This window comes from Onychostoma macrolepis, chromosome 13 (assembly GCF_012432095.1).
Source record: "Onychostoma macrolepis isolate SWU-2019 chromosome 13, ASM1243209v1, whole genome shotgun sequence".
Classification (NCBI taxonomy): Eukaryota; Metazoa; Chordata; class Actinopteri; order Cypriniformes; family Cyprinidae; genus Onychostoma; species Onychostoma macrolepis.
Genome location: NC_081167.1, coordinates 8,770,595 through 8,798,115, shown reverse-complemented (window position 1 = coordinate 8,798,115; position 27,521 = coordinate 8,770,595). Strand labels below are relative to the sequence as shown.

The 27,521-nt window shown below is 35.6% G+C and overlaps 2 protein-coding genes across 9 annotated transcripts in view; one reads left to right on the top strand and one right to left on the bottom strand.

The window, feature by feature from the left end:
* Positions 1–5,333: 5,333 nt before the first annotated feature.
* On the bottom strand, positions 5,334–19,784 carry pitx3 (paired-like homeodomain 3). Of its 6 annotated transcripts, none has more exons than XM_058795959.1 (4): positions 19,765–19,784; positions 11,900–12,026; positions 8,701–8,906; positions 5,334–6,636 (listed from the first exon to the last, which is right to left on the bottom strand). In XM_058795959.1, exons 2-4 carry the CDS (start codon positions 12,006–12,008, stop codon positions 6,070–6,072), a joined length of 882 nt encoding a protein of 293 aa, XP_058651942.1. In that variant the 5' UTR covers positions 12,009–12,026; positions 19,765–19,784; the 3' UTR covers positions 5,334–6,069. The 6 variants fall into 6 exon arrangements, with proteins under 6 accessions (XP_058651942.1, XP_058651939.1, XP_058651941.1 ...); XM_058795956.1 differs by lacking the exon at positions 19,765–19,784 and adding an exon at positions 19,522–19,589; XM_058795958.1 differs by lacking the exon at positions 19,765–19,784 and adding an exon at positions 19,531–19,589.
* A 233-nt stretch (positions 19,785–20,017) lies between these two features.
* gbf1 (golgi brefeldin A resistant guanine nucleotide exchange factor 1) overlaps positions 20,018–27,521 on the top strand; it is a 90,847-nt gene continuing 83,343 nt past the window's right edge. For all 3 annotated transcript variants that reach the window (XM_058794840.1, XM_058794839.1, XM_058794841.1), the window contains exons 1-3: positions 20,018–20,160; positions 24,225–24,327; positions 24,622–24,688. In XM_058794840.1, coding sequence (XP_058650823.1) covers positions 24,232–24,327; positions 24,622–24,688 — 163 coding nt within the window. In that variant the 5' untranslated portion in view covers positions 20,018–20,160; positions 24,225–24,231. The remainder of the gene's footprint in view (positions 20,161–24,224; positions 24,328–24,621; positions 24,689–27,521) is intronic.

Genomic DNA, 27,521 nt, shown 5'->3' with positions numbered 1-27,521 from the left:
GCCTCTATAAACTCCTAATTTGCTGCTTATTAATAGTTAGTAAGGTAGTTGTTAAGGTATGTTATGGATGTAGAATATAGTCATGCAGAATATTTGCTTTATAAGTACTAATAAACAGCCAATATCTTAATAATAGGCATGCTAATAAGCAGTTAATAGTGAGAATTGGTCCCTATAACCATAATTTCAAAATTCTGTTGTCTTTAAAATATAGTTATAGTGTACTGCTGAATGTACTGACAAGCATTTGTGGTAAAGTAAAATATACTTAAATGTTTTCCAGTTAAATATATGTATAACTGCACATTTGTAAAGATGCGGTAGCAATTTAGTACATTTGAAATGTATTAACGTTAAATGTAATATCAAAAAACATTGTACTGTAAAGTACTGTATATGTGCTTTAGTCAACACTTCAAATTAAGTGAACTTATTCAAAGCATGACAAAAGATTATTAAAACAGTCATTTCAAATTTACTTTAAAAAAAAAAAGTTATTACAAAGTCTATTTTTCAGGTATACTTAAACCAAAAAATGTCAATTCTGTCATCGTTTGCTCTCCCTCAAGTTATTCCAAATCTGTATGAATTTCTTTCAGCTGTTGAACACAAAATAATATATTTTGAAGAATGTTAGTAACCAAGCAGCCATTGACTTCCATAGGATGTAAACGTGTTAAGAATAGAAGTGTTGAGAATCAGTCAAGAAAAGTATACATGAAAGATATGAACACTTAAGTAGCCCTTCATTTCATTAATATTATATTACCTGCAAATACAGTTAAAAACTTACTTTGTAGTATACTACAAGTGCACATTCAATACAATTAAGCACACTTCTTCTTCATGCTAAAGGGAAGAGTGCAAGAGACCTGGCAGTTTCTTCAGGATTTACCTGTGGAATTTTAATCCTGCTAATGTATTACATTCGGGGGGTTTGGACTGCAGCACAGACACGCTCTCCAGGGCAGAAAGGTTTCTTATCTAGAGGAGGAGTGATTGGAAGAGTAATTCAGACGGTAATCATGCTTGTGTAATCCATATATGTGTTTGTGTAATCCACACAAGATGAAATGTTGAACCGGGACACCTTTTAGTTCTTTTGTTGCATGCTTAAGTTTTGCAAAATGGTTAGGTGTTTTTTTGTTGCCGTCATGGAAACATCAGTAATGATCCCTATTCAGATGGGACAGGAGGGAGAGTGAAACTGCTGGTAATTGTGAGGGAACAGCTCTGAGCTCGTATCCTCCCAGGGTGTGAGACGCTGTGTGGTCTGTGAATTTACACCTGCCTCAGGCATCGGTGCGTGGGACCGCTCAAAGCATTTCTATTGTCTCCATTTTCTAAGCTCAGTCTGATAGGCCATAAAGAGCAATTGCGACTAATTATGTAATGGCAGATTAGTACCTGCTAACGCCGTCGTTTTTTGGGATAAAATGTTTTGGAAGAGCTGTGGACAAAAAGAATTTGGGCTGTAAGCAAACTAAGGCTCCAGGTGTCATTTATACAGTCTGCTGTACGGATTGAGCATTTACATTATCCAGTGGTAATTGTGTATTTGAGAGAATAATGTAAGCAGGGTTAAAGTGAATTCTGTCATCATTTACTCACCCTCATGGCATTTCAAAGCAGTATGACTTACTTTCTTCCGTGGAACACAAGTTTTGATTGAACTGAAGGAAATGATATACTTTGAAAGAATATGCTTAAGTGCAAACTGAATGTAAATGTTTTCAGGATGTTTATCTGCATGTCAATTGCAATTAACTAAAAATATGTAAGCTTAAGTTTATATGCAATACAATTACTGGAACTTAAGAGTGCTTTTTTATCCACTTAAGTAGGATTTAATACATCTTTATATTTATATTTTCACAATTACTGCTATTGTCTTTGATATATGGTATTTCAGAATGTACTGACAATCATTTATGGTAAACTTTATCATTTATTTCTGATGAAAGTTGTATATCATGTTTTAAATACGTACATCTGTAATGATGATGTTGAAATATAGTTGCCTACATTTAAAATATATTTACTTTAAATGGACCGTTCCCCTATCACTTCGCTTCCTGTCAGTTCTCATCTGTCTTATTGTAATAGAGGCGAAAATGCCAAAAAAGTACTTTACATGTGATTTATGTTAGTCAAAATAATCAAAATAAGTGGACTTCTTCTTTAAAAAATGTCAACAGATTATTTAAACATAATGACTTAAAATGGACTTTAAAGTAAAACTTTTAATTTGACATTATTACAAAATGCACTTTTTAAAAGTGCACTTAATTGTATGTTAAGAACCAAAAAGTGAAAATACACTTAAGTAGCCTTTTATTTCATAACTATGAAACTCTATTTGCAAGTACAGTTTTTTCAAAGTACTCTTAAGATTTGAAGTACGTTATTTAAGCACACTTCTTTTTTTACCTTTTAGTGTAAATGCACAATCATTGCTGTTCTAAATGAAAATACTTAAATATAGTATAGTTTCATTTTACTTCACAAAAGAAATGTGATTAGCATATACCAGATAATTTTAGAAAGATCCTGTTGAGTAGAACTAAAGTGTTTTTCTCATTTTCAAAGTCAAATTTTATTGATGAACTTTCACAATAACAGGCAGATTTCAAACGTTCATTAAATATACTTATCATTTGCCAAGTCGTGCAAACAGGTCATGAAACAAGTATTATTGAGACAAGAGGCTCCATCTGTCTTTGATCAATTTGTCTTGTTAATAAGTCTGGAGAGGGAGCCAGGCAGACTTTAATTTCTTTAATCCTCATTTGGAACATAGTATAAAAAGACATGACATTTCTTCAGTCTATCTGTCTGTCTGTTTTTATTTTCAATACTAATTATTATGACAAAGGCAACCTGTTCAGGCTTCAATTACGTTTATCCAATTTTCAGTTTTAATTTCGTCTTAGTGCCCCATGACATGAATTCACTGTACCATGGACTGAAAAAATGATCAAAACCTAATTAAACCACCGACCTCCAAATATATGCAATTATCCAATTGAGGAGCTGTTCTTTATATAAAATGCCATACTTTTCTGACTGTCTTACGTAAGTGTTAATAATAAGCTTTCATTATTTCAAAAGTAGTCAGCCTTTGTGTTACAAGTTTTATAATATTCTGTTCCTAGCTCTTCAATGGTGGTTCATACTCAGATTATGTTTTATTTATATTTTGTTATGTTTTATTGGATGTAAGTTAACAACACTTATGTTTGTAAATCTCAACGCTATTTTAAAAATTAAATTGAATCATCAAACTGTATTATACGTAATAGTTCCATGTTGTGATTAAATCTGTCAATGAGTTTTAAGAAACTAATACAGATTATCACAATCCCTTTGAGTATCCAAATGTTTCTTTCTTTGTCTCTGCAAGCTTTACATTCACTTCAAGGTAACTGAGGCGTCCCGGGCTCTTTTGCATGGTGCCGCGCTTGAATAAAGGCCACATGCTTCAACACTTTTTGAGTTATTGTTTGGTTGCAGTGCTTGATTTAAAATGGTTTTTCCTGCTGGTGCTAAATAAATGCATGATTTCCATTAGGCCACATATAGACCTACTTTATTCACACTGGTTTAAAATGGCAAAACCAAATAAATAAAAGCAGTTGTTAAGATAAAACTACCTACGATTCTCAGGATATAGGATTTTTTGCAGGCTATGTATATTGTAAATGTGTTTTCTTTTCAGTTCATATGTGTTTTGAGAGGTAAACATAAGGGAGCAGTGGATGTTTACCCTGCAGAGAGATATTGATTTGTAGTGCTCAGTGGATCATGAGTGTGAGCACAAATGCACAGACTCCACTGCTTTTACTTTGTGTGACAATTCATTTTTAAAGGATGCCTCACCCAAATCCTGTTTCAAATGCTGATCCGTCATGCCAGAAAGCTGTAATTATGTGTCACTGTCACACCATTGTTTAATTTCATTGCATTGTATGTATGTCTTTTTACACTAAACATCGTATTTGCATCTATCCAAACTGGTTTTACTTGCACGGTATATTATACATGAAAAAAAAAAAACAAGAATAACTATCTGTCAAAGAAATGTTTTTGTCCTGTATGTCATATGCTGCATGTGTATTTTTGCAAGTGAATATTAGGTGAATGTATGTATGTAATCCTATAAAAGAACGTGTTGTAAAACAATTTTTTTAGATATGCAATTGATTCGTTTTGACATGATAGAAATGTACTTGATTTTGTCTAATTATTTCCCAGGTTTCATATGCTGCATGCGAAGGAGAATATATTTGTTGTTGTTGTTATTATTATTAGTAGTAGTATGTATTTTTAATGTACAATAAAATATGTGTAATAATAATAATAATAATAATAATGTTGTGCCCCGTGTGTGTGTGTGTGTGTGTTTTAACATATACACACACAAATGAATACTTTCCTTTAGGAAAGAGAATACATTTATTTATTTATTTGTTTGTTTGTTATATATTTTCACTATAAATAGTGTTAATGTAATATTGTAAGAACAAGATACAATATATAGAACGAGTGTTTTAATAAACAACAAATTTACATTTTTGTAGATAATTTGACTAGTTTTGGGTAATGTTTTTGTTCTGAATTTCATATGCTGCATGTGTATTTTATGCAATACAAGTGAATATGGTTTTCCATGAAGGATAATGTTTATGTATGTGTGTGTATTTATTATTATCATTGTATTATTTTCATTCATTGTGTACAAGAAGCACAAACTTTTTTTCTATTTATTTTATTTTTTTTTTGCAATTGATTAGTTTTGTCATGGTGCTGGAAATTATATCTAATTTTCTGTAATGCAATGCCAAATAACAGGACAATTCTAGGATGGGTAAGTTCTTGTTTGTTTGTTGTCTTGGGTGAGGTGCAATGGGAGATATAAGGTTGTAATAGCTATAAACCTGAGCAAGCTCCTCCATCGCGTCTCTCCGGAGGGATGCCTCTCACACACTTACGTAATCTTGGCAGCATTCCCTCGGAAGTACGAGGCACCGCACCAAGAATCCCCCCCCCCCACCCCGTTACAGGATAGCGTGTGGCACTTGATGGAAGCCCCTCCAAGACTGTAGGTCAAACAGATCAGTGACAGGCCAATGAGAACATCTATATCTCTCTGCCTCCTGCGCTGTCACTTCTGTTGTTTAACGTTGCCATGGATCTGAGGTTGCGTTGCTATGTCACAAGGACATTGTGTTTTCGACCAGAGCAGTGTCGTGAGTGCTATTTGCTTCCAAAGCATGGGTTATTCATAAAAACAAATAATCATTTATTTTAAGTTTAATGAGACAAAGCAGGCTACACCAGAAAAAGCTTGTTTTATAACAACTGCACTCTTACATACATTATATTACAGTCATAGACTCCCTTTTTTTTAGAACACCACACAAATCTATTTACTCAATGGCTTTTTAGTTAATTCTTTAAAAAAAAGTCCTAATTTTCAGAGCTTTTCTTCTTCCGTATTTATTTTTTCTTTTCATCTGAAACTACTCACTGCTAGGTTTCGTCTCGTCATCTTACAACAACCTTTGACCCTTGACCTCTGACCTTAAGTGAATGGAATTCACAACAAAGATTAAAATTCCTCAAGGAGGTACATCCGCTCGTGAGGAACATGCTCCTCTCATCATTAAAATACTACATGTCCGAAATATTTTTTTTTTATCACATACAATACAGAGTCCATTATGTACATCCTCTCGTCTGTACTGATGATGAAAACAGGTATTCGTTTGGCTTTGCAACTTCTTCCCGTGAGCGCAGTGGAAGTGTTTAGGTCCTCTTTTGTACTTCTCTCTAATCATGCAGTGGACAAAAGCTTTTAAACAGTTGGTCGGTTCAGCGACAAAGTCTCGACATGTTATCGCATGAGTCCTGGTCCATTGTGAGGCTCCTTTCCTCGTGAAGCTTATTCCTATTCTGTCCTTTCAGAAACCATAACAAGTTCATGATGCCTCGGAGTCAAATGTGGGGTTGGCTAGACAAGAGCTTGAAATTCGGGTTGGGTTTTTCGGAGTGCTAGACGTTAGGACTTCATACTGGCCGGTCCACAGCATACTGGCAGGGGCTTAGGTTGGACACAGGGTTCTGCACGGTCGGGTAAGCGAAGTTGGCGTGCTGTTTGGCCTTGAGCCGGAGGCTGGCCAGACTGGAGTTACAGGTGTCTCTGTACATGTACGGACTGGCCGTGGTGGCATAAGGGCAGGCCGCTGCCGACACTGCCGCAGAATTGAGGGTGGGGCTGTTCAGGTTGTTCAGGTTTCCCAGGTTGTTGAGGCCTGAGCCCGGCACCCCTGCCACCGCCGAGGGCACCATGGAGGAGGCCATGTTCATGGAAGGGATGGAGCTGGGCGGGGAGAACATTGGCTGGGACGACAGCGGGCTTACATTCATGGAGTTAAAGAAAGGAAAGCTTTTGGCTGAGAGCGGGCTGCTGGCCAGGCTCTTGGTGGCCCAGTTGTTGTAGGAATAGCCCGAGTACATGTCCTCGTACGGCTGCATGAGTCCGTTGAACTGGGCGCCGAAGCCGTTCTTGCACAGCTCGGCTTGCTGGTTCCTTTCTCGCTTTCTCCATTTGGCGCGGCGGTTTTTAAACCACACCTGTTTGAAAGACAATGAGGAAAGAGTTAAAAACAGGGATTACGACGGATGCACATTTACTACAGTTAATGTAATTTGTGCAAAACAATACATTTGCATGCTCCTAATATCAAATATAAAAGACAGAACTTTAATATTCCGATGTGAACAAGAAAAGTTCCGCCAGGCAGAATTTAAGTGCTTCATTTATTAAACTAATTTATTCACTTATTATGAGTTTCCCCAGTGAGAAATGTCATTAAAGAGCTTCCCTCACATTTAGTCAATTTTATATCCTATTTTTAGGGGATATTGGGTGGATTAAAGTTTTAATGTGAAAATTTAAATGAATATATTTCATTTAGCTCTCTGAGAAATTATAAATCTTTTCCCTTTGAACGTGTTCACAGACTGTAATTAGTAAAGAAACACAAGCTGGGGAGGAAAATAAGAAATTAAGAACTCCTTTTAATTATTAGGTTTTAGCAGTGTAAACACCGTCCTTTATGTAAATGGTTTGCTTTAAAAGTAACATCTGTTATATGACAGCAGCACAAAAAATGCCTTCCTCGTAACTCTATAGCTAACTCATGACATTTTTTAATATTAGGAACTTCTAAAGAAATATGATGAAGACATAAACAATCATGAATATTATGACTCAAAGTTACTGTCTTCACATATTAAAAAAAAATACTTGTGCTCATAATTATACTTGTGATTCAGCCTTCAGTTTTCTGGGAATATTTAATGACATCTTTTATCCAGTGTACTGTAAATGATACTAGTTTATATTGGGAGAGAGGGAATACCCTCCTCTGTGAATGTTCCACTGACACTTCGGCAATGGTGTTTAAAGCCTTCCAAAATAACTGAATGTCAAATATAGTTCAGTGGTTGGTGTGTTCATTCTCTATATTTCTGGCATACAGGTATTTCATGATATATTAAATGGCTAGAATTTGTACTTAAAACTATAAAGTTTCTTTATTGAAATAAATGGTTCCATGAGGAAATCTACAGAGCCTTTAAAACACATAAATGATCTTTATAGCAGAAAAAAGGTTCATAAGATTATTCTTCACACTAAAAAATGGTTCTTAAGGTTTTAAAATGGTTTATCTATAGCATTGCTGTGGAACCTTCATCCACCGTCTCCCAAGTTCTGTTGACTTTAAATTCCAAAAGCGCTAGTGAATGGTTAACAAATGTACATTTGTTCTCTCAATATTGATATAAGGAATGCAAAAACCAGCATCAATTGGAGAAGAACCCTTCACAGTCATGTGTGGTCCATTGTGGGGGTTTTTAAAGTATCCTGGGTCAAGCTGGCATCAGGTCAGGGCCATGATTTAGGGTTTGTGTGTTTATTAGGAGCACATACTCTATCAATTGCGTAAATCAATATGACAGCAGAAGCATGCGGAATATGTGGCATAAGGTTCCAGCTGGGATTACTGAAATACATGCACGGTTCAGGAGGCCACTGATAGACATTAGGAAAGGGGTATCTCTACCTCTGTTGTTCTTTCAAAATAACAACCAAGACTGTGTGCTATGTGACCTTTCCTCTGGCCAACATGAATTTGATCCATTAGATGCGCGCCTGCCAAGGAGGTAGCGATTGTATTGTCATCCATCAGAATGGGAGCCCACCTGCTCTCTTTGTGTGCTTCACCCATCAAACTTCTGCTTTTTGTTGGAACAGAAGGTCACAAAACTTTTCTAGGCTTTTCTAAGCAAACTATTGTTCACGTTACATCACAAATCTCAATTTAGCAGTATTCTGGAAACAGAAAAAAGAAACCGCCACAGCCAATACCAAAGCCGATGTCTTGTGTTTAAGTGTTCCTGAAAATCCTGGAATAGCCCGGGCCTATAATTTATGTCCCGTGGTTCAAAAGGACGCCCTTTCATTACACACAGTACCCAAATGCACCATAGTGACAGCATAGTGAACATAACTTCTTATCTTTGTCAGTCAGCGTGTCAACTCACTGTGGTTTTGATTATAACATCTGCACATTTTTCTGAAACACAATGTGCCGTAGCTATGCAGTGGTTTAGCTTGGCAGGGACACGTACCCGTACTCTTGCTTCTGTGAGGTTGGTCCACACAGCGATCTCCTCTCGCGTGCTCATGTCAGGATAGCGGTTTCTCTGAAAGGTGGCTTCAAGTTCCTGGAGCTGCTGGCTGGTAAAGTGTGTCCTTTGCCGGCGCTGTTTTTTCTTTAAAGAGCCGTCCTCTGGGTTCGACTCATCTGTGTGGTTCTGATGGGACTTCTCTGTGTCTGTATGGGTCACAGGAAAATGCATTAATTAAACAGATACACTCTTAAACTGGCATCTATAGTTCCTTGAAGAACCTTTAACATTGTCCAAAATGCTCTATAGTGGAAAAAGGTTCTTTAGATTGTAAAATGTTCTTCAAACTAAGAAAAAAAAAAAAAGAACTGTTCAATGAAATTGCAAAAAAAAAAAAAAAAAAAACTTCTGGAACCTTTATTTTTAAGTGTGTACATGTCCATGAGTCCCACTATTATCACAAAATACAATAGATTACAAAATAAAATAAGCTGTGGATAAACATATATGTGTTAAATACAAAAAAAAAAAAAAATACTTGAAAACAGAACAAGATAAACTGCAGTGTTTTTTGTAGCCTATGTGTGATGATCGTCTCACTGTGGTGTAGAGTTCTGCAAATTGCAAATTCAAGACCCCACAGAAAGGGCTAAATTAGCTGGCCACATAATCCTGGGATCAGCCATTAGTGACAGGGCAGGTTTGGGGCTGTTTGGCAAGAGCTTAACTCTCTAGGAGCAGTTCGAACTAATCAGCAAGCTTTCCAGGACTCCACAGGGCCTCTAGGAAAACCAACAAGACATCATGCTGCCATCTGTCAGTGGACAGATACCCTTTAACTCTTACAACATCATCTATTAAGAAGAAGACGCAAAAAATAAAATAAAATATTAAATCTTAAAAGTAGCCTAAAGATCGATATATTTTAAGTTAAACTGAAAAAAAAGAAAGAATTTTATTAAATTCATTTATTGTAACTTGACAACATGAGAGAAGAAATTTATGAGAAATCAGCGAAATTGTAGGTTTGTATCTGTCCTTTCAGTGATAGTCCGGGTAAATTAACGAGAGGAACACCGCTATTTCTTCAGTCGCTTTGTTTTTATTATTGACAACGTTTTGAATTCATTGATTTGTTGTCCAGTTGTAGTTCGTTTTGTGTTAAATCTGAACATGTCGCGGAAATATTTTGTTCATAAAAATAGATAAGATACTTATAGGCTAAATACCGTCAGAAGCTGTTGACTGAAAAACACGTGTTCACTATTCGTTCAACACCTCAAGAAAAAAACCCGTTCTATTAAATTAAATATAGGCTACTAAAATTAATATAGCCTATTATTTACATTTTTATTTTTATTTTATCTCTATATGTCCAGAGTGACTTTACATTCTGGATTGGGGCCATGTTTAAAAAAAAATAATTCTTCAAATAATAATAATAAGCCTAATAATAACTTATTAGGTAAAGATGGCAATAATGAAGATTTAACATCTCTTTTACTACAAAGCATGCATTTTTCAGAATTGTGGTAAGGAAAGAGTAAAAGGCCTAAATAAACCCATAACAAAGTAGGCTATAAATGAAAGGTGAAAACGCATGATTATAATTTAAAAGCTTAATATAGGCCCTAATAGTTTTTAACTGAGTGCCGTTCACTATTTTTGTGCTTTACATTATTTATTAGCGCGCAAGCGCTCTTTATGAGATAGTCTATGTTTCTAAAAATGTAAACGTTACAAAGCCACAAATTATTCCGGATATATTTAGGTTAGGCCTATTAGTTATCTTCTACTGATGTAAACTGCGATCAAACTTAAAACTTTTTTTTTTTTCAGGAGACCTCCGCTATATAGGTTCAAAATTAGCCTATACAAAAGCACGTAACCCTAAAATCGCTTTGCTCATGATGTTAATACGTTTAAACAGTCAACTTCAATTTTGCACCGACCTGTGCGTTGAAACGGGTTAGAGTTTATGCAATTTAACACAGCCTGCCTGTAAGCCTATTAACAGTAATTTAAGTCGATAAATAGACGTTTTTCCTAGTTTGTTTACATAATCCTCTGTCATGCAGTGTCTCAGTGAAGTGCATATCTTCTTCAGTCCTTTGCTCTTTTCACAGGTGTTTAGTTTATTCGCATAGGCCTACTGACTGAATCATTTGGATACCAAATTTGAGGCTCAGAAATGAATAATGTATGCATCGTTTCTTCAGCACGTGACTGGCTAGCCGGGATCTTCTCCTTCAAATGGCGACTGTCATCAGTACACAATGCACACAGAAAGACTGTCCAACATCTGTAAAAGGTAGGCCTAGATTCAAATGACCCAAGATTATTCAAAACTACAACCAAAGATGCGGTGCTGTTATTACTAGCCCGATTCAAGTTGAACGCGAATTAACTGGGGAAGAACACAATGTGCTCTAAATCTAAAATAGGCCTACCCAACAGAATGAGCCCATAATAGCCTTCAGATGGTTCAGTCATGCATTTAGGCCGAATAGCTGATTATGGACTATATCTCAAAATGAGGGTTTGCGTTACGATGAATATTTACAAAATAGCTCATTCTGGTCATATTAGCTAGGATATAGACACAGCCTTAAAATAAGGGTTCGGTAACACTTTATTTTAGGGTCTCTTAACTAGTTGCTTATTAGCATGCATATTACTAGAATATTAGCTATTTATTAGTAGTAATTAAGCACATATTAATGCCTTATTCTACATGACCTTATTCTACCCAACACCTAAACTTAACAACTACCTTACTGACTATTAATAAGCAGCAAATTATGAATTTATTGAGGGAAAAATCGTAGTTAATAGTGAATAAGTGTTCCCTATTCTAAAGTGTTACCAAGGGTTCTTTATTAGCATCAATGGTTCCACAAAGAACTTTCACCATCCATGGAACGTTTTCATTACACAAAACGTTCTTTACAATGTTCTTTAGATTATTTAAATGTTCTTCACACTAAGGAAAGAAAAAAGGTTCTTTTAAGAACTGTTCACCGAAAGGTTCTTTAGGGAACCAAATCTGGTTCTTCAGTGGCATCGCTGTGAAAAACCCCTTTTTGAACCTTTATTTTTTTTAGAGTGCAGACGCAGCTTCATTTTTAAGCTTAGGCTAAATAGTCTCTAATACGTGAATGCGTTTTTGTGTGTTAATTAAATATGAACATGAACTGACCACTGTTGTCTTGGCCTTTGCATCCCGGATCGTGCTGAGGAGTCCCGGAGTCTGACAGAGACAGTGCCGGGCTACGTGCCTCACTGTCCGTTAGAAGGTTAAAATCCATCACCTCGACCGCCAGGCTCTGTGAACAGCACAAAGGCATATTTACATTAATGATGATACACAAGCTCAGGCTATTGGCTAATACACATGAGAATGCATTGTTTGCTCAGGTTCACTGTGACACAGCTCATATTCTGACTTGTGATAGCTAAATAAAAGACACAAAATATTTTTATCCATAGATTTTTGGATTCTATGCGTTCTTGTTGATCAGAATTCCTTAAATATAGCCCATAATATTTCACGATTGATCAACGTCGCTATAGAATCAAAAAAGGGGACGACACAATTTCCGTAGGCTACACAGTAAACAAAAAAGGCTACTTGCTAATTTGCTAGGCTATTTTGCTAATGTTCAAGTCAAAGTTGGTGGCAAAGCCAGAACCCGCACTGATAAGTTCTTTACAGTGTTTCCACAACCATGGATTTGATCTCAGATGAGGAAAATTAACTGGAAACTCTGAAAACCCATTTGAGAACCAATCTGACTGTCCGTCTATTGATTATTCAATGTTTTTGTCAATAGACTTTCCATTCTTATTATTATTAATGGGTAATAATAATAATAATAATAGGCCTAATAATTTATTTAGCCTATTTTTCTGGTAATTTTTTTTGTAGGATTTTCCTGAGCAAAAGGTAGCCTACAAGCGAGATGAAAACAGACTAATTAAACTAAAAAAAAAAAAAAAACTAAGACAAATTAAACCTTATTAAATAAACCCACGTCTAGAATAAATCAGAACAGCTAGATAGGCAACAATAAACCGAATGCGCAATAATAATTATTTGCATGTTTCATCATATCAAATGAGATGTAGTAATGAAGGCCAGCGCATTGCTTTGTGTTGCAAATCTCCAAAATGTCAGGTAGGGTTCATCCGTTTACAACTGTCTGAAGACGTTTTGGACTTTAGACACCTAACAACCAACGTTCAAAATTACGTGAACCAAACAGCCTCGTAATAGAGCCTAAAATAACAGCTTGTTTATTTATGCTACACCCTAGAGATTCAGAAACATAATCGATCTGTTACTGCGTCTTGGAATCTGTGATGTGACTGGATGAAGAGTGAAAGCAGATCAGAAGTCAGCAAACGGAACCCAAACTCGCGCGCCGAAGAGATTTTACGGAACTGAAAGCCAACACGTGTGATTTCCTAGTTTTTATTCGCTGTCGGATTTCACCTCTTTTGAAGGATTCATAAATTGCTAAAGGCGTAAAGGTTTGACTGCTATTTTATGAAATAAAATAAATTTTAAAATTAAAATAATATTTGATATTGGCTTTTTCTTTACACTTTTGACTTCCAAATATTCTCTTGAGGAATTTGATTTTTTTTTTTTAATTAAACTTCTTCATTACGAACTCACACACACACACACACACACACACACACACATGCACGCTTAATCCCATTTTCCAACAACTATCATTAACTGAAACGTATCTCAAGGAGATACATTTTCCTAAACTCTATCAGTTAATCAAAAGAGAAGATGCTAATCCGTATATTTCTACATTTCCCAAAAGTAGCCTATCGTTATCTGAATAGCGCGTAAAAACGCTCATAAATAAAAGAACGGATCTGTCAGGTCCACTTGCTTTCACAGAGATTAAAGGACAATAAATATACACACATTCAATTAGAATCTATTCTAAACGAGAGAATAAAAACATTGGTTAAAAACTAATTTTAAATGATAATCCACAGTCTGCGCATGCCACATGATAGGCCTGAATTTCCTTGGCAGATCCATTCATGTGGGCCTTTAATTTGATAAGAACAATAATTTACTCGTATTTATTCACAGATTTTTTTATTATTATTGTGAATCTGCAGTAAGTGTGAAACGGATTTTTAATTTTTTTATTTAGGCTATTTATTTATTAAGTTAATGAGCGCCCTTTTTCATCGGCCATTTTTCTTTTAGTAACAGTGTACTATTGTGCATTGCAGCATTCAAGTAATATTTTTAATAGGCTAATAATACATAGCCTATGTTAAATAACTTTCAGACAAAATAACATGCAATTTGTTTGCGCTATGCAGTGTTTGGCAACATTTCCGCATTATTCCTGCAATAGGGAGTTAAATAATTGTGGATACTGGAGAAAGTTGACCTTAGTTCAGCACCTTAAGACCTGACAGCTCCCGTAACGACGCGCTTAAAGTTCTACTTAAAACGAGCGACACAAAATCGGTTAAGACCGCTTTTCCCATCATTATTTGAACACACTGTATTCAACAATAGTGTCTCAATACATACACCAGCCCAGTTATTCAGACCACACTTTCATTAATTAGTGGAATATTATTGAGAAGTTTGTGAAATATTAATTAAAATGTAGGCCTATATTCATTATTCTAAATGGAATTCCAGAACGTAATCACTTCTTTCTTTCTTTCTTTCTTTCTTTCTTTTAAACAGTTTTAAGTATGTAAAACCAATAAAACCTACTAAAACATGGAATCCTCCATCCATTAAGAAAGCAGATTTCAATAACAAACAAGTGCCATATAGTGATCAGGAAGTGATCAGTATTCATGAGGTGACAGACCCTGAGGATGTAGAGATTATCAGTGGTGATAAACAGACCAACAAACATGTTATATCACTGATTTTCATCACTTTCTACACTTAAAACTAGTGTTTACTATAGTACCAAATCACATTTCCAAGTATGTTTTTTTACTAGTTGATAAACAGTGAAATTATATTAAGGTGAAAAATAGGACGGACTATGTTTAGTAGATATGTTGTTATCAAATTAAAGAAAAAAAACAAACAAACAAAAAATGTTTTTAATAAAAATGACAATAATTTAAATTGAAAAAAAGTGCGTTCATTGTACATCAGACTGTTGAGTGATGTGCTGAAAACAGGTAGGCCTAGATACTCAATATAAGGAATACTTAAAAGAAAACATTTGGATAACAAATATGTGCTTTACCAAAGTGGGTGTCCTGTTAAATTATAATGATTTGTTTCAGTGCACAGGACGGCATGCTATTTGATTTCAAAGATTGTACAGATCTATATGATGTGGCCAACTAAATTAATTAATTAATCAATTAATTCATTCATATTCATCACAAAAATAAAAAAAAATTCTACATTCTACAAACAAGTTCTAGCACTACGCTTTCTTGCTCCACCTTATTATCAATCAAAATGTCATTTTTAAAATAAAATATGACCACTTTTCTTTTAAATCTAATAAACAATTGATTTAACTTGCCTTGTAAGTGCAGCTGGCCTGTGGGGAGGCTACCATGAGAATGCTGAATTACAAACAGAACTATAGATATACTTCAACGCATACCCAGAGTGACTTTGATAAATGGTTATCTGTCAGGCAGGCTGCTCAGATGCTGTATCTTTTGGCCAGAGCTATAGGTGACATAAGCTGGTTATTTCATCCTAAGCAAGGTGTCAATGCATCCCCCACCCCTGCCAGGACTTGTGACATTATTACATTTCAAACTCTATCAAGGGTCCTCTAAGGATTGTGGGCCAACAAGGCCAGTGATCAAAGACTCCATGCAAATGCCACAGATCCACTGATAGATTTCTTAAATGTAAAAAATGGAGAGACCAAAAGGGAAAGTGACCAGGTCTGACCTTGGTTTATCTCATGGTTATGTATAGAACTGGCTTATATAACCAATTGTCCATGAATATTCAAATTTTTTTTAATTTTTAATTTTTAAAAGGTTGATATGGTCTGTAATAATAATAACAATTCAGTATTTATAATAATTTTGTATGCTGTTTTAATTTTTGTAATTTTAATTGTTGTTTTTTCCTTCTTCTGAATTTTCTGTGAAATAAAGTTTGGCTCAAACTTTATGTCTCTCTTCGGTGGCACACATCATGTGTTGATGCCATTTGGAGAAAGGGAATTCATGCTGCTTTTGAGATATTCCTAGGCTGGAATGCATGTCAGAGAGGGGCAGTTTATACACACGACATCGATCTCATTAAAATATATATATATCTAATAAGAGAAGAGATAATAGAGGTAAAATCCTCTCGTTTTTCAGAAGATTGCTGGGTCCATCTGTTGGTTCGACAGAGGCAGACAGCATACATTTCCACGGGCTGCTGTATTATCTCAGGAATTATTCATAAACGCGTTTAGAATTAATTCCTTGGATTAAGAGTTGATTAAGATGTGTGTCACTTTGCTGTCTGAGAACTTATTAAGGGCCCACTCGAGCCGGCGGCAGATGGAATTTCTACCCAGTGTTTGTAGATGTTAATTTCTCCCCTCCTAACACCCATTTGCATTTGGCTGTGTATGTCAAAGCGCGGCTTTTCCTGCACGCACAGCTCCGAATATCCGTGTAGAGAAGATGCTCATCTATATAAGATCGGTCATGTTTATTCCATTACACGGTACGCACGCACTATTCACGCTCGACTGAGAGATAGCTACAAATGTTTTTGGTATAGGCCTACTGAAATGTAAAAACTTCACACTCACAACAATTCTTGGGATTTTTTTGTGGGCAAAATTGTATATGTTTTTGAGGTTTTGTAGCCTAATTTTTGAGTTTTTGTAGCCTAATTTTAAATATATGACTGCAGCTGAAGCAGAAGCATAGGCTGTGTTTGTGTATTAAAGGCAACATGAGACATGACCAAACACAAGAGCGTCACGCACTGTTCTGTGTGTGGTTTAACCACACACATCATTTTATTTTATTTTTTTTTAAATAAAAAATGTAATAGATATGTAATATATATTTAGCTTTTCGATATAGATATATAAATATAGATATTTAGTTTTTATGTTTGACTTTTGAGCATTTTTTATTTTAACGTTATATTAATAGGCTATATAGCGTTATATTAATATTTAGCGTTTCTAAAATAAATAGGCTAAATAAATATTGTTGACAAATATTCAACAAGCATTCATCGTAAACAAAAGAGCTACAATTTAAATGCTGGGAAAAAAAAAAGGAGCCTAACCGGATGCATTTTTGATCTCACGCACGTTTTTGATATACTCTGGCAAAAATGTTTCGCTCAATCTTGTTTGACTATTTGGCCGCATGTAAATTTAGATAAACAGGTGCGTTTGACTGAGTATTTTTTACATTTTATTTTTGGCGAACAGAAATGCCCCCAAACATTGAATGAAGTAAATCGTTGCATCCCATTGTTCCTTTAGTGCAATTTTGTAAAGCGAACTGTTTTAAAATATAATCTGAGCATATTTTTAAAAATTCGTTTTTATACAAAATAACTGATCTCAGTTGGCGCGGGTGGGAGTCTGTGTTTCTCTCTGGTCTCTTACGGCTTCGGAGCACCTGCCACCCATCAGTTTGGGTAGGCTATATATTGCATAAATATTTTCACTTAGCCTATATCAGACAACCCCCCCCCAAAAAGTGATAGGCTATATAGCAATACAGAGAGAGAAATTTGGAGATATTTTGGCAGAGGTTTTATTTGACTAATGTTGTTTTTGTAATTCAATATATGAGCTGGCTGTATGACAGTTGTGTTTATATTAAAACGATAGCCTACGTAACAAAAGTTTTACTAACCACCGACAATTCAAACAAATTTCGGCAAAAATTGGCTTTAACAAAAATCAATATAAGCTTTTAGTTTAACTACAACTAATTGAAAACAATATTTAAAGCCTTCACAAGGCAGCGTTTAACTTTAAAAAAAAAAAAAAAAGAAAAAGATTTAAACCGGGTTTGTTAAGTCAAAATCATACTGAACTAATACAGACATCATGTAGAAACTTGCTAGGATGTTTCTCGGTTTTTCTTAATTTGTCAGTCTTCTAACAATTCTTCTGATAACCTAATCCATATTTTAAATAAACAGGCCTAGATGAAATATTTGAACCATTAAATAATAACAACCTAGCATTAAGTATTATAACCCTAAAGATTGCATATTGGTTAACCTGTAACCCTATAGTTTACTATACATGCTGCACTTATTCGGTTCAGCCGGACATCATCACATCAACTTCAGCCCGATGATAAACGACGCTCGCTCGCTCGTGTTTCTCCGCAGTCGCCGGTCAAAACTGATCTTCACGAGCGATACATGTGCCACGATCCTTTTTGTCTAACACGACAGGTCTGGACTCAGGTAGCCTGTTTTTGTGAGACTGGAAGGAGACAACATCCCCACAGCTCCTCTGTCGCATGAGAGCACATATCATCAGCACCACAGTGATTTTTGTCATGCATTTACTCACATGAATCCCGGTCTAGTGGAGGTAATCCTCGAAAAAATGTACAACTTTTGCGTTTACGCGTGTTAGCTGCTTTTCTGAAACGACGCAGTCGTCATGTAGAAAGTTCCTTAGGATGAGCAAACGAAAAGAGACAGTTTCCCCTTTCTCTCTCTCTCGGTGTTGTCTGTCATAAGTTTTTAGCGGAGAGTGAAGGCTTGATCCCCATGCAGAGGGGGACTGACTTTATGCTAAATATCTAGTGCGACAGGTCCGCGGAAGAAAGGAATGCCCACCCCTTGACTCTCTCTCTCTCTCGCTCTCTCTCTCTCTCTCTCTCTTTCTCACACATGCGCTCGCTAAACATACGCACAGTAAATCAGAGCTTCGGTCAATCATCCCGAGCTGACTTGCACAGCTTCTTCAAAACCTTAAGATTTAAAACATGAACATTCTTATGAGTTATCGTGGTGCGTGTTAATATACGTGTTATAAGCCGTCTGTTCCTTCATGCTCAGTAAATAGAACGTTTTGTCTTCTCAACATTCTTAAAATAAAGGTTCTTTATTTGGATATGGAACTTTTTAATGTTCTTTATGGGAAGAAGACTTCTCCAGATTATTACAATGTTCTTCACACTAAGAAAAATGGTTCTTTTATTAAGAGCCGTTTACTTCTGCGAAACCTATCTTTTGGAACCTTTATTTCAGACTGAATAGTTCATACTAAAATCCATCTATAGTATTCAAACATTTTTAAATAATAATAATAATAATAATTAACATCTAATTAGGCTAGTTTGTGTATAGATATGACTCTTTCTTGAGGAGTCGTTATATTATTTAGCTATCATTATTTTATGTTTATTTAGGCTATCAAACAAATCTGCGTAATATATTTAGACAGATATTTCTGTCTCTTTAGGTTACGGTTAAGACTAGCCTACATTCAAAGAGCTTAATAAATAAATACGAAATATTTTAGGTGTTCAGCACCTAACGTACATTAGCCTAGAAAAAACGCCGATATCCTAGACTTTGAAGATCTAGGATGTTTGCTGTATAGCCTGATCCTGATGAAAATTTGATATATAATACGACTATGTAGCCTATAGATTATGATGGGTGTCATGCAGCACTTGAAGTCAAACAATGCTGCCCTCCTTGGGCAACATTGTTGAATGTGTTGAACTTTCTGTGCTTTTCGAAAGATTCTGTATTTTTATTTTATTTAGTGGGTTTATGCTATCCACGTTAGCAAACAACTTTAAATATATTTCCAGTAGGTTTGAAACACCGACATAGGCTACCGTAGTACTGAGGTGTATTGTAGGCTACATTTCTCTTCCGGACTGTTAGTTCAGTTGCGATCTAACAATACATATCTGTTTGGAAACTGCATTGCTTATTAATTGTCTTCAGTGAGCTGCATTATTGGAGCTCTTGTAGGTTGTGACAGGAGAAAAATAAGCCTGTGTTTATGAACTCTGAACGCCTCCGTTTCGAGGACACCACTCTTTCGTCGTCACTGAAACTCAACCAACCCTGTTTGGACGTGTCTTCACCGAAGTCCCGCCCTATTTTGAACGCCAACAGGAGAATATTAATGTTACGACAGTGATAAACATTCTAATTGGCTTTCCAGCGTATAAACACTAATAACTGACAATCTTAAAAGTATGCCATTGATGTGTGATTGTTTCCAAATAACGACATAACCTCTTTTAAATGCACGGGAAGTAAGGTCTCAGACTCAAAAGATCATTGGCTGAAAACAGCTGTCAGTTGACAGGAAATATCATGGTAGTGTGCGCCTGCACCATTTCCACGTCAGTAAGTTTGCCTGTGGAGGAGATTACCTACCGGTGACAGAATATCTGTCTAGTGCTATTACAGAAAAACAGCAGGGCATGACAACACTACGTGGAACTGTCTAAAATGTAAGCCTTTATTCGAAGCAGTTATTGAAGCATTATTATATGTCTAAACGCGTTTGGTAGCCTGCTAAACTAGTTAGCCAAAATGAGTAGAAATGAATCTGAACGCCATTTTGGATTCGCTGCCTTAGGGTCAACAGCAGTGTTTTCATGTTTTTCTGTTTTGACAGACGCATACACGCAGAAAGAGGAACAAGTTCTTGTAAAACACAACGAGAGGGCCACGAGGTTACATTTAACATGTTTATTTGTGCTGGTTAACGGCTGTAGTCAGTTTGACAAACCGCTTGCTAGCTTGTTGACAGGTTGGTTAAGTTAGCTGCATCATTAGCTTTGTTGTTTATTCATAAGTCTATCGGTGTCTCCATTCATAGTCGCATCTCGAAGTAGAAGATATGTGGGAGATATATGTTCACATTGTGATTTGCAGGTCGCTTAACATGTTATATTTTGTCATTGACGAGCATTGCTAGCAGGCTCGCTAAACTTATTGGCCTACTGATCAATTCAGCTATAATCAAGTCACACTCCTCATCAACCTTTGTACATCATACGGTGAAGAGAGAACGACTGTGGAAAGATTGTTTGTAAAGAAAGGATGCTGGTATTGTTAATGCTGTTGGAGATAACGGTGTGCCTGAGGCTGTCATGAAGAAGTGACTGATCTGTAGCATCATGATGCCGGTTGTTAGTACGTGGCCATCATCTCTGAATGATCCAGGCCTCTCCTTGGAATATCTGCCTTGCAGCAAACAATTTGTGCTTTGTTAGATGGGTTAATGTTTATGCACAGATGTTTGACTACAGAGTGTAACTGTCACCCAAACTTCTTTTCAATATGTGTAGGTCTAGAGGAGGATGCTGAATGTAGGCAGTGAACTACACTTAACCCTGTAAAGCCTGACATATACGATAATAGTCAGAATAAAATCAGGTTTTTTTTTTTTTTTTTTTTTGTATATGGGACAATTTGTTGATCCTTTAGTCAAAAATTACGTAAAATGCTTAAATGTCAGGTATGACTCTATATTTCCCATTAATATTTCTTATTATGATATTAAGATGTGTAGTTTAATGGTCAAAGCTGTGTAGGGAGGCAAAATAATCAAGTAAACCATAGTTGTTTCAGTCCATTGCTTCAGTAAGTATTCATCTTTAAATATTACTAACAATATAAAGTTATTCTTTATATATTCTCATGTAGCCAGACCTTCAGACTGAGGCTGAAGGTCTGAATCCATGGCAGCTTTCATTGGCCAAGGCCCGCCCATGAGGCCGATTGACCGACATGTCAAACAACCAATCACAGTTTGTTTCGTTCATCGTCACGTTTCGGGCCATGGAAATGTCGCCACAATAACAGACCGGTGTAAAGCTCTCGGATGTATTTTAAAGATTCTGTGCTGCGAACTTTAAATATTTCACATAATTTTGAAAATCCAGCATTTAGTTGATCCTAGGGATGTAACGATTAACCACGAGCCGGTTGAAAATCGATTAAAATATGTGACTATTCAAATCGGTTGAGATGTTAAACACAGTGCGATTCAATTAGGGGTAGGAGTTTATATGATTGTATGTCTGAGGGGAACTTCCTGTCTTTAGAAAAGTGTAGATGGTAGTTTTTTTTTTTCATCTTGCCTCTGTATAATGCGTATTAAAGTTCATAAGTGCAGCGCTGCTTTGTTTACAGCGGAAACCAAGGAAATGCTTTAATCGCCACCTGCTGGCAGAGAGTGAATCTGCGTCTTATTCAGCTCGTCTGCTGTTTCTGTTTCTTGCAGATATTTTTTATGTATAGTTTCACAAAACTGAAGTCAAACCATTCTGTTTTTGCTTCAAATTTCGAAATTATACAATCTAATTTAGATTACAAACTGCTCATGTTGCATGTATGGAGCATCTTTGTTTGGGTCATGATTAAAATGCAGTGGTTGCCTCTAATTTTACATGGATAGAGCACAGACAAAGTCTTAGTTTGTTTATATGAAGAGATTTCTTTTATTTGTGTTACTTATTTGATTTGGGGCTTGTTTTAAAATGTCAATTTAGTTTTGCTATTTACATTTACATTATATTAAAATTTTGTTATTTAGCAGACGCTTTTATTCAAAGCGACTTATACATGAGGACAATAGAAGCAATCAAAACCAACAAAAGAGCAATAATATGCAAGTGCTATATTAGTATATTATTATAGTGTTATATTTAGGGTTGCAAAGGGATGGAAAATTTCCGGAAATTAAAAAAAAATCACGGAAAGTTTCCGAAACTTTTTTGCAACCCTAGTTATATTTCAGTTTCACAAAGAAACATGCAGCATTTTGTCCAAGCAATAATAAAAGGAATACATTTTAATTTATAATTTGTTTTAAATCTAATTTTGTTAAAACGAATTGTGAGTTGAGTGAATCGTTACATCCCTAGTTGATCCTGATAAGTGCTCGTCGTCATTTGGTAGTTTTGTAGCTTAAAGGATTAGTTCACTTTCAAATTAAAATTTCCTGATAATTTACTCACCCCCCATGTCATCCAAGATGTTTATGTATTTCTTTTTTCAGTCGAAAAGAAATTAAGGTTTTTGATGAAAACATTCCAGGATTTTTCTCCATATAGTGAACTTCAATGGACTCCAAACGGTTGAAGGTCAAAATTACAGGTTCAGTGCAGCTTCAAAGGGCTATAAACGATACCAGACGATGAATAAGGGTCTTATCTAGCGAAACGATTTAAAAAAAAAAAATTAAATAAAAAATGTATATGCTTTATAAATGCAAATGCTCGCCTAGCTCTGTTCTGCGATGCGCGTTCATGACTTCACGTAATACGTAATTATGTTGAAAAGGTCACGCTTGACATAGGCGGAAGTACCGAGTCAGTGTTTACAGTTTGAACGTGCAACGCCGTTTACAAAAAAAGGGAGTTAAAAGGTAAAACAACGATGCTGGACAATTTTGAACTTGGAGGAGAAGATGAGATGGAGGACACTGCTGCGACACAAACCTCTCAAGCATGACCTTTTCAACGTAATTACGTGAAGTCATGAACGCGCATCGCAGAACAGAGCAAGGCGAGCATTTGTTTATAAAGCATATACCTTTTTTTTTTTTTTTTTAAATGACCGATCGTTTCGCTAGATAAGACCCTTATTCATCGTCTGATATCGTTTATAGCCATTTGAAGCTGCACTGAAACTGTAATTTTGACCTTCAACCGTTTGGAGTCCATTGAAGTTAACTATATGGAGAAAAAATATTGGAATGTTTTCATCAAAAACCTTAATTTCTTTTCGACCGAAGAAAGAAATGCATAAACATCTTGGATGACATGGGGTGAGTACATCATCAGGAAATTTTAATTTTAAAGTTGAACTAATCCTTTAACAGCATACATCAGGATTTTGCTGCCTTGAATGCTGATGCAAAATTGCCATTGCCATAGTTGACGCAATATGAATAGTTGTAAAACTTTGAGAATCACAGAGAATGTATTGGTAGTTTATGACTTTTTGACATGCAGGTTTATTCACTTATTTTACACTGTGATTGTTATATCTAGATTTCATAATACCATGGGTTAGATGGGATTCAGTTTCACTTTTCCAGAACATGAGCCAAATGTTTGTCTTTCTGCATAAACAAATAGATTTTTATGTGTTGGGATTACTTTCTGAAGTTGCTATATAAATACTTTTTCTTGACGTAAAGCCTCATAGTCTTATTTATCATCTGTATTTCTAACATTATCGTTTTTTTGGAGAGACATATCCTTGCATCAACACGTCCTTCAAAAACATTGTGATTTCTGTTATGCCTGTCTTGCCCCCACAAGGCACTACCTTGGATAATGAAATCTGAGCTGCTACTACCTGTCTGCTGCATTGTCTGATGCTTTGCACAGAGATTACCTCCAGCTTTAAGCTCTGCTCTATAACCTGTGGTCTAGTTGAGCTGACTAGGATGATCATATGTAATGTGCATATGTCCCTCTTGCCTTCAGAAAAACGATATATGCTTGATGTTGAGTTGGAACTTGTGTGTAATTGTATATTTCTAATTAAATTCTAGATTCACTATGGTGGACAAGAGTATATACATCGTTCAAGGGGAGATTTCTGTTGTCGTTGCTGCTATCAAGAGGAACTCTAGATGGAGTACCCATACTCCTTTGGTAAGTTGTCCAATTTAGTTTTATTATAAGAATATGTTAAAAAATTTAAGTAAATAAAAAAAATCTAAATGTGATAACAGGAGAAATTAGCATGCATAATTAAATATCCAAAATCAACATTTATAGAATATCAAATCACTGATTAATGGAAAATCTGTAATATTGGCCAATACTTGATATGGTATTAATACATAATGCATCCCATATTTAAATAACATGAAAATATCAAATTATATTGTTAGAAATCATAACATGCCAAATTGTCACTAACTAGAATGATGATTTTTTTCACAGGATGAAGAACAGGACCCACTACTCAACAGCTTCAGCCACTTGAAAGAGACCCTCAATAACATAAAAGGTTAGACATGATCAAATTCAGGATTCCAGTAGATAAGTTATTAACTAAGTTATTGAACAGGGTGTTTGGACAGTTTTCTGTCATTTTTGTAGTCCATTTATTTAGCTTCTTAATTGCGTAATAGCAACTGTTGAAATGCTCTTTTCTCCATCAGTCTAATTAATACAGATTTGGTTGATGGTAGTAAAAAAAAAAAAAGCACAAACAAAAGGATAAGCTGCATTCAGCCAAAACACCATTTCTTCTTTTCCTTTATTTGAGTCTAGAATGAAGCACATCAAGGAAGGATCAAACTAAACAGACTCATTTAGCATTCGCAAAAGTGCTTCTTTCCTGCTACAGAACGAAAGCATATTTAACCAGGTGTATGCTAAATTTCCTCTGAGGAAAGGGATGGCCTTTTCAAATCAGTCAATATTATCTTTCTCAATGTCTTACTACTGGGCTCGTATGGCACCTCATAATTTTTGGGGTCCCATTGAAACTATGTCAGTGTTTGTTCATCTAGTTATACAAATGCCTCTTAATGAATAGGACAGCTAAGGTAAATGTTATGCTGTGTTTTTATGTAATTGTTCCTCTGTTCAAAAAGAAATGAAATTTTTTTTTTCTTACTGTGATGTTCTTTAACTAAAAGGGGTATTGTAATCAGTTTATAACTGATCTTGAATGGAAATTCCTACTATTTGATTTATTTTAATGTTAAAATAATAATTTTATTAAGTCATGACAGCTGATTGAAGATGACTTTTGAAGGCAAAGCGAATCCCCAAATAAGTTGAGAACTTTTCCACAATTCCAAATATATTTTAGTATAAATTGCTCACTTATGACCACAACAGTGACACCTATGGTTTGTTTACAGAATTACTGTAGAATCTTAAGGGCTTACGAGTTCAAGTAACTTTAATGAGTGTGATGACTGATTAAAACAAGCCCTTTAGACTGTCTTTTGGGTAAGAGGGGCACAAATCTCGACTAACATGGCTTCCCTTTGGTAGCTGAAAGTCCTGCTAAGCATGCCAGCCTGATTCCTCATAGTGAATTTCAGTGCGTATTAATGGAGGGGTGTGAGTTGATGAGATGTGCAGCAGCTCTCTACTCTGTCTGCATGTCGTCATGCCTCTGTAATGGAAGCCCTGGACAGGGAGTCCTCTCTCTGGAGAATAGTGCTGCTCGGAGATGGACAGGAGCGGCTGTGTCTGGACACAGGGAGAAATCTGCCAAACTCCCCCTCTGACCCACAGCAAAGGCCTTGTTAGTTCTCTTGCGCTGTTGAGAAAGTGTTGACTTTCATTCACCTACTTCATATTCCTGCATAGATGATGCTTGTTTTCCAAGCCTGGGTTCACTACCGTTCAAAAGTTTGGGGTCAGGAAGATCTCTTATGTTCACCAAGGCTGCATTTATTTGATAAAAAGAAGTATTATTTTGAAATATTTTGAAAAATATTACAATGTAAAATAACTGTTTTACATTTTAATGCATCTTAAAATGTATTTTTACCCTGTGATGTAAAGCTGAATTTTCTTTTTTTTAACCTTTTTTTCATAAATCAATACTTCAGTGTCACATGATCCTTCAGAAATCCTTCATTCCAATATATATATATATTTCTTCTTATTATTATTATTATTATCAATGTTGAAAACAGTTGTGCTGGTTAATATTTTTGTGGAAACCAAGATTATTTGATGAATAGGAAGTTCAACAGCATTTATTTGAAATCAATATCTTTTGTAGCATCGTAAATGTCTTTACTGTAACTTTTGATCAGGTTGCTAAAAGTTATTTATTTAAAAAAAAAAAAAAACTTACTGACCCCAAACTTTTGAATAGTAGTCTTGGATGCACAATAATGGGTCAAGTTATTTCTGGAAGTATTAAACACATTCATTTGATTTACAGACTTTACCTTACTGCTTTGTTTTACTATTTGTATCTTAATAATGGATTCGAAAGAGTAAGTGCTTGGTGAGTGTGCATAAATATTGTCTAATGCCTTTTCAAGAATGATAAAGTAAGTTGAATTGGGGTCATATTATATTGCCAGTGTTTTGGCTCATTGTACTGTGAATTAAATGTATCTGTGTATCTCTTAAATGGTGTTGGGTGGACTTTTGTAGCCCAGCTGTCTTTTTAATGAAAGCCTAGTAATTCCATTCACATTGTGGCCATTTTATCTTAGCCAACAACAAAAGATACTGCTGAAGGAAATGTGGATTAGCCCCAAAGGTTTACTAGCCACTTTCGCTGGCTTGATAAAGGTTTCATTCTCCTTCCTCTGCACCAGTCGTTTGATTGGCAGGCACATGTGGCTTATGGCGGCAGAGTGCAGCTGGAAGTATATCATCTGCAGTTTAGGTTGGGTAAATATAGCAGGGAGGCTTGTCAACCCGAGAGATAGATTGTTCTGGGAAAGGAAGTGTTGTCTCTCGTTCCACAAAAAAGTGTTCTCTTTTTGAATAAGGCCGTTTTTGTATTTAAAGTTTCCTGAATTTAGTACGTCAGAAACATGTGTTCATGCTACCTCACCTACGCATGCAGTACAACTGATTCAAGTAGTTAGTGTGGTTTTTGTAAAATGTGCTAAACGAGACTAAAAAGTTTTTTTTTCTCCACAGATTTGCTTAGTTTTTTTCCCCCCACAAAAATTGGATTTGCATGTTGGCATAATTCTTTACTTATTGGATGAAGTAGCAGATTAAATGGAAATCGGCTTTCTATTTCAACAGGAACATGGGTTACATTTTGTTATAGATGCCACAAGTACCTTACTTTTTTTAAGGACGTACTGAAGTCATCGCTTTTCGAGTTTTCGATTTGTCTCTCG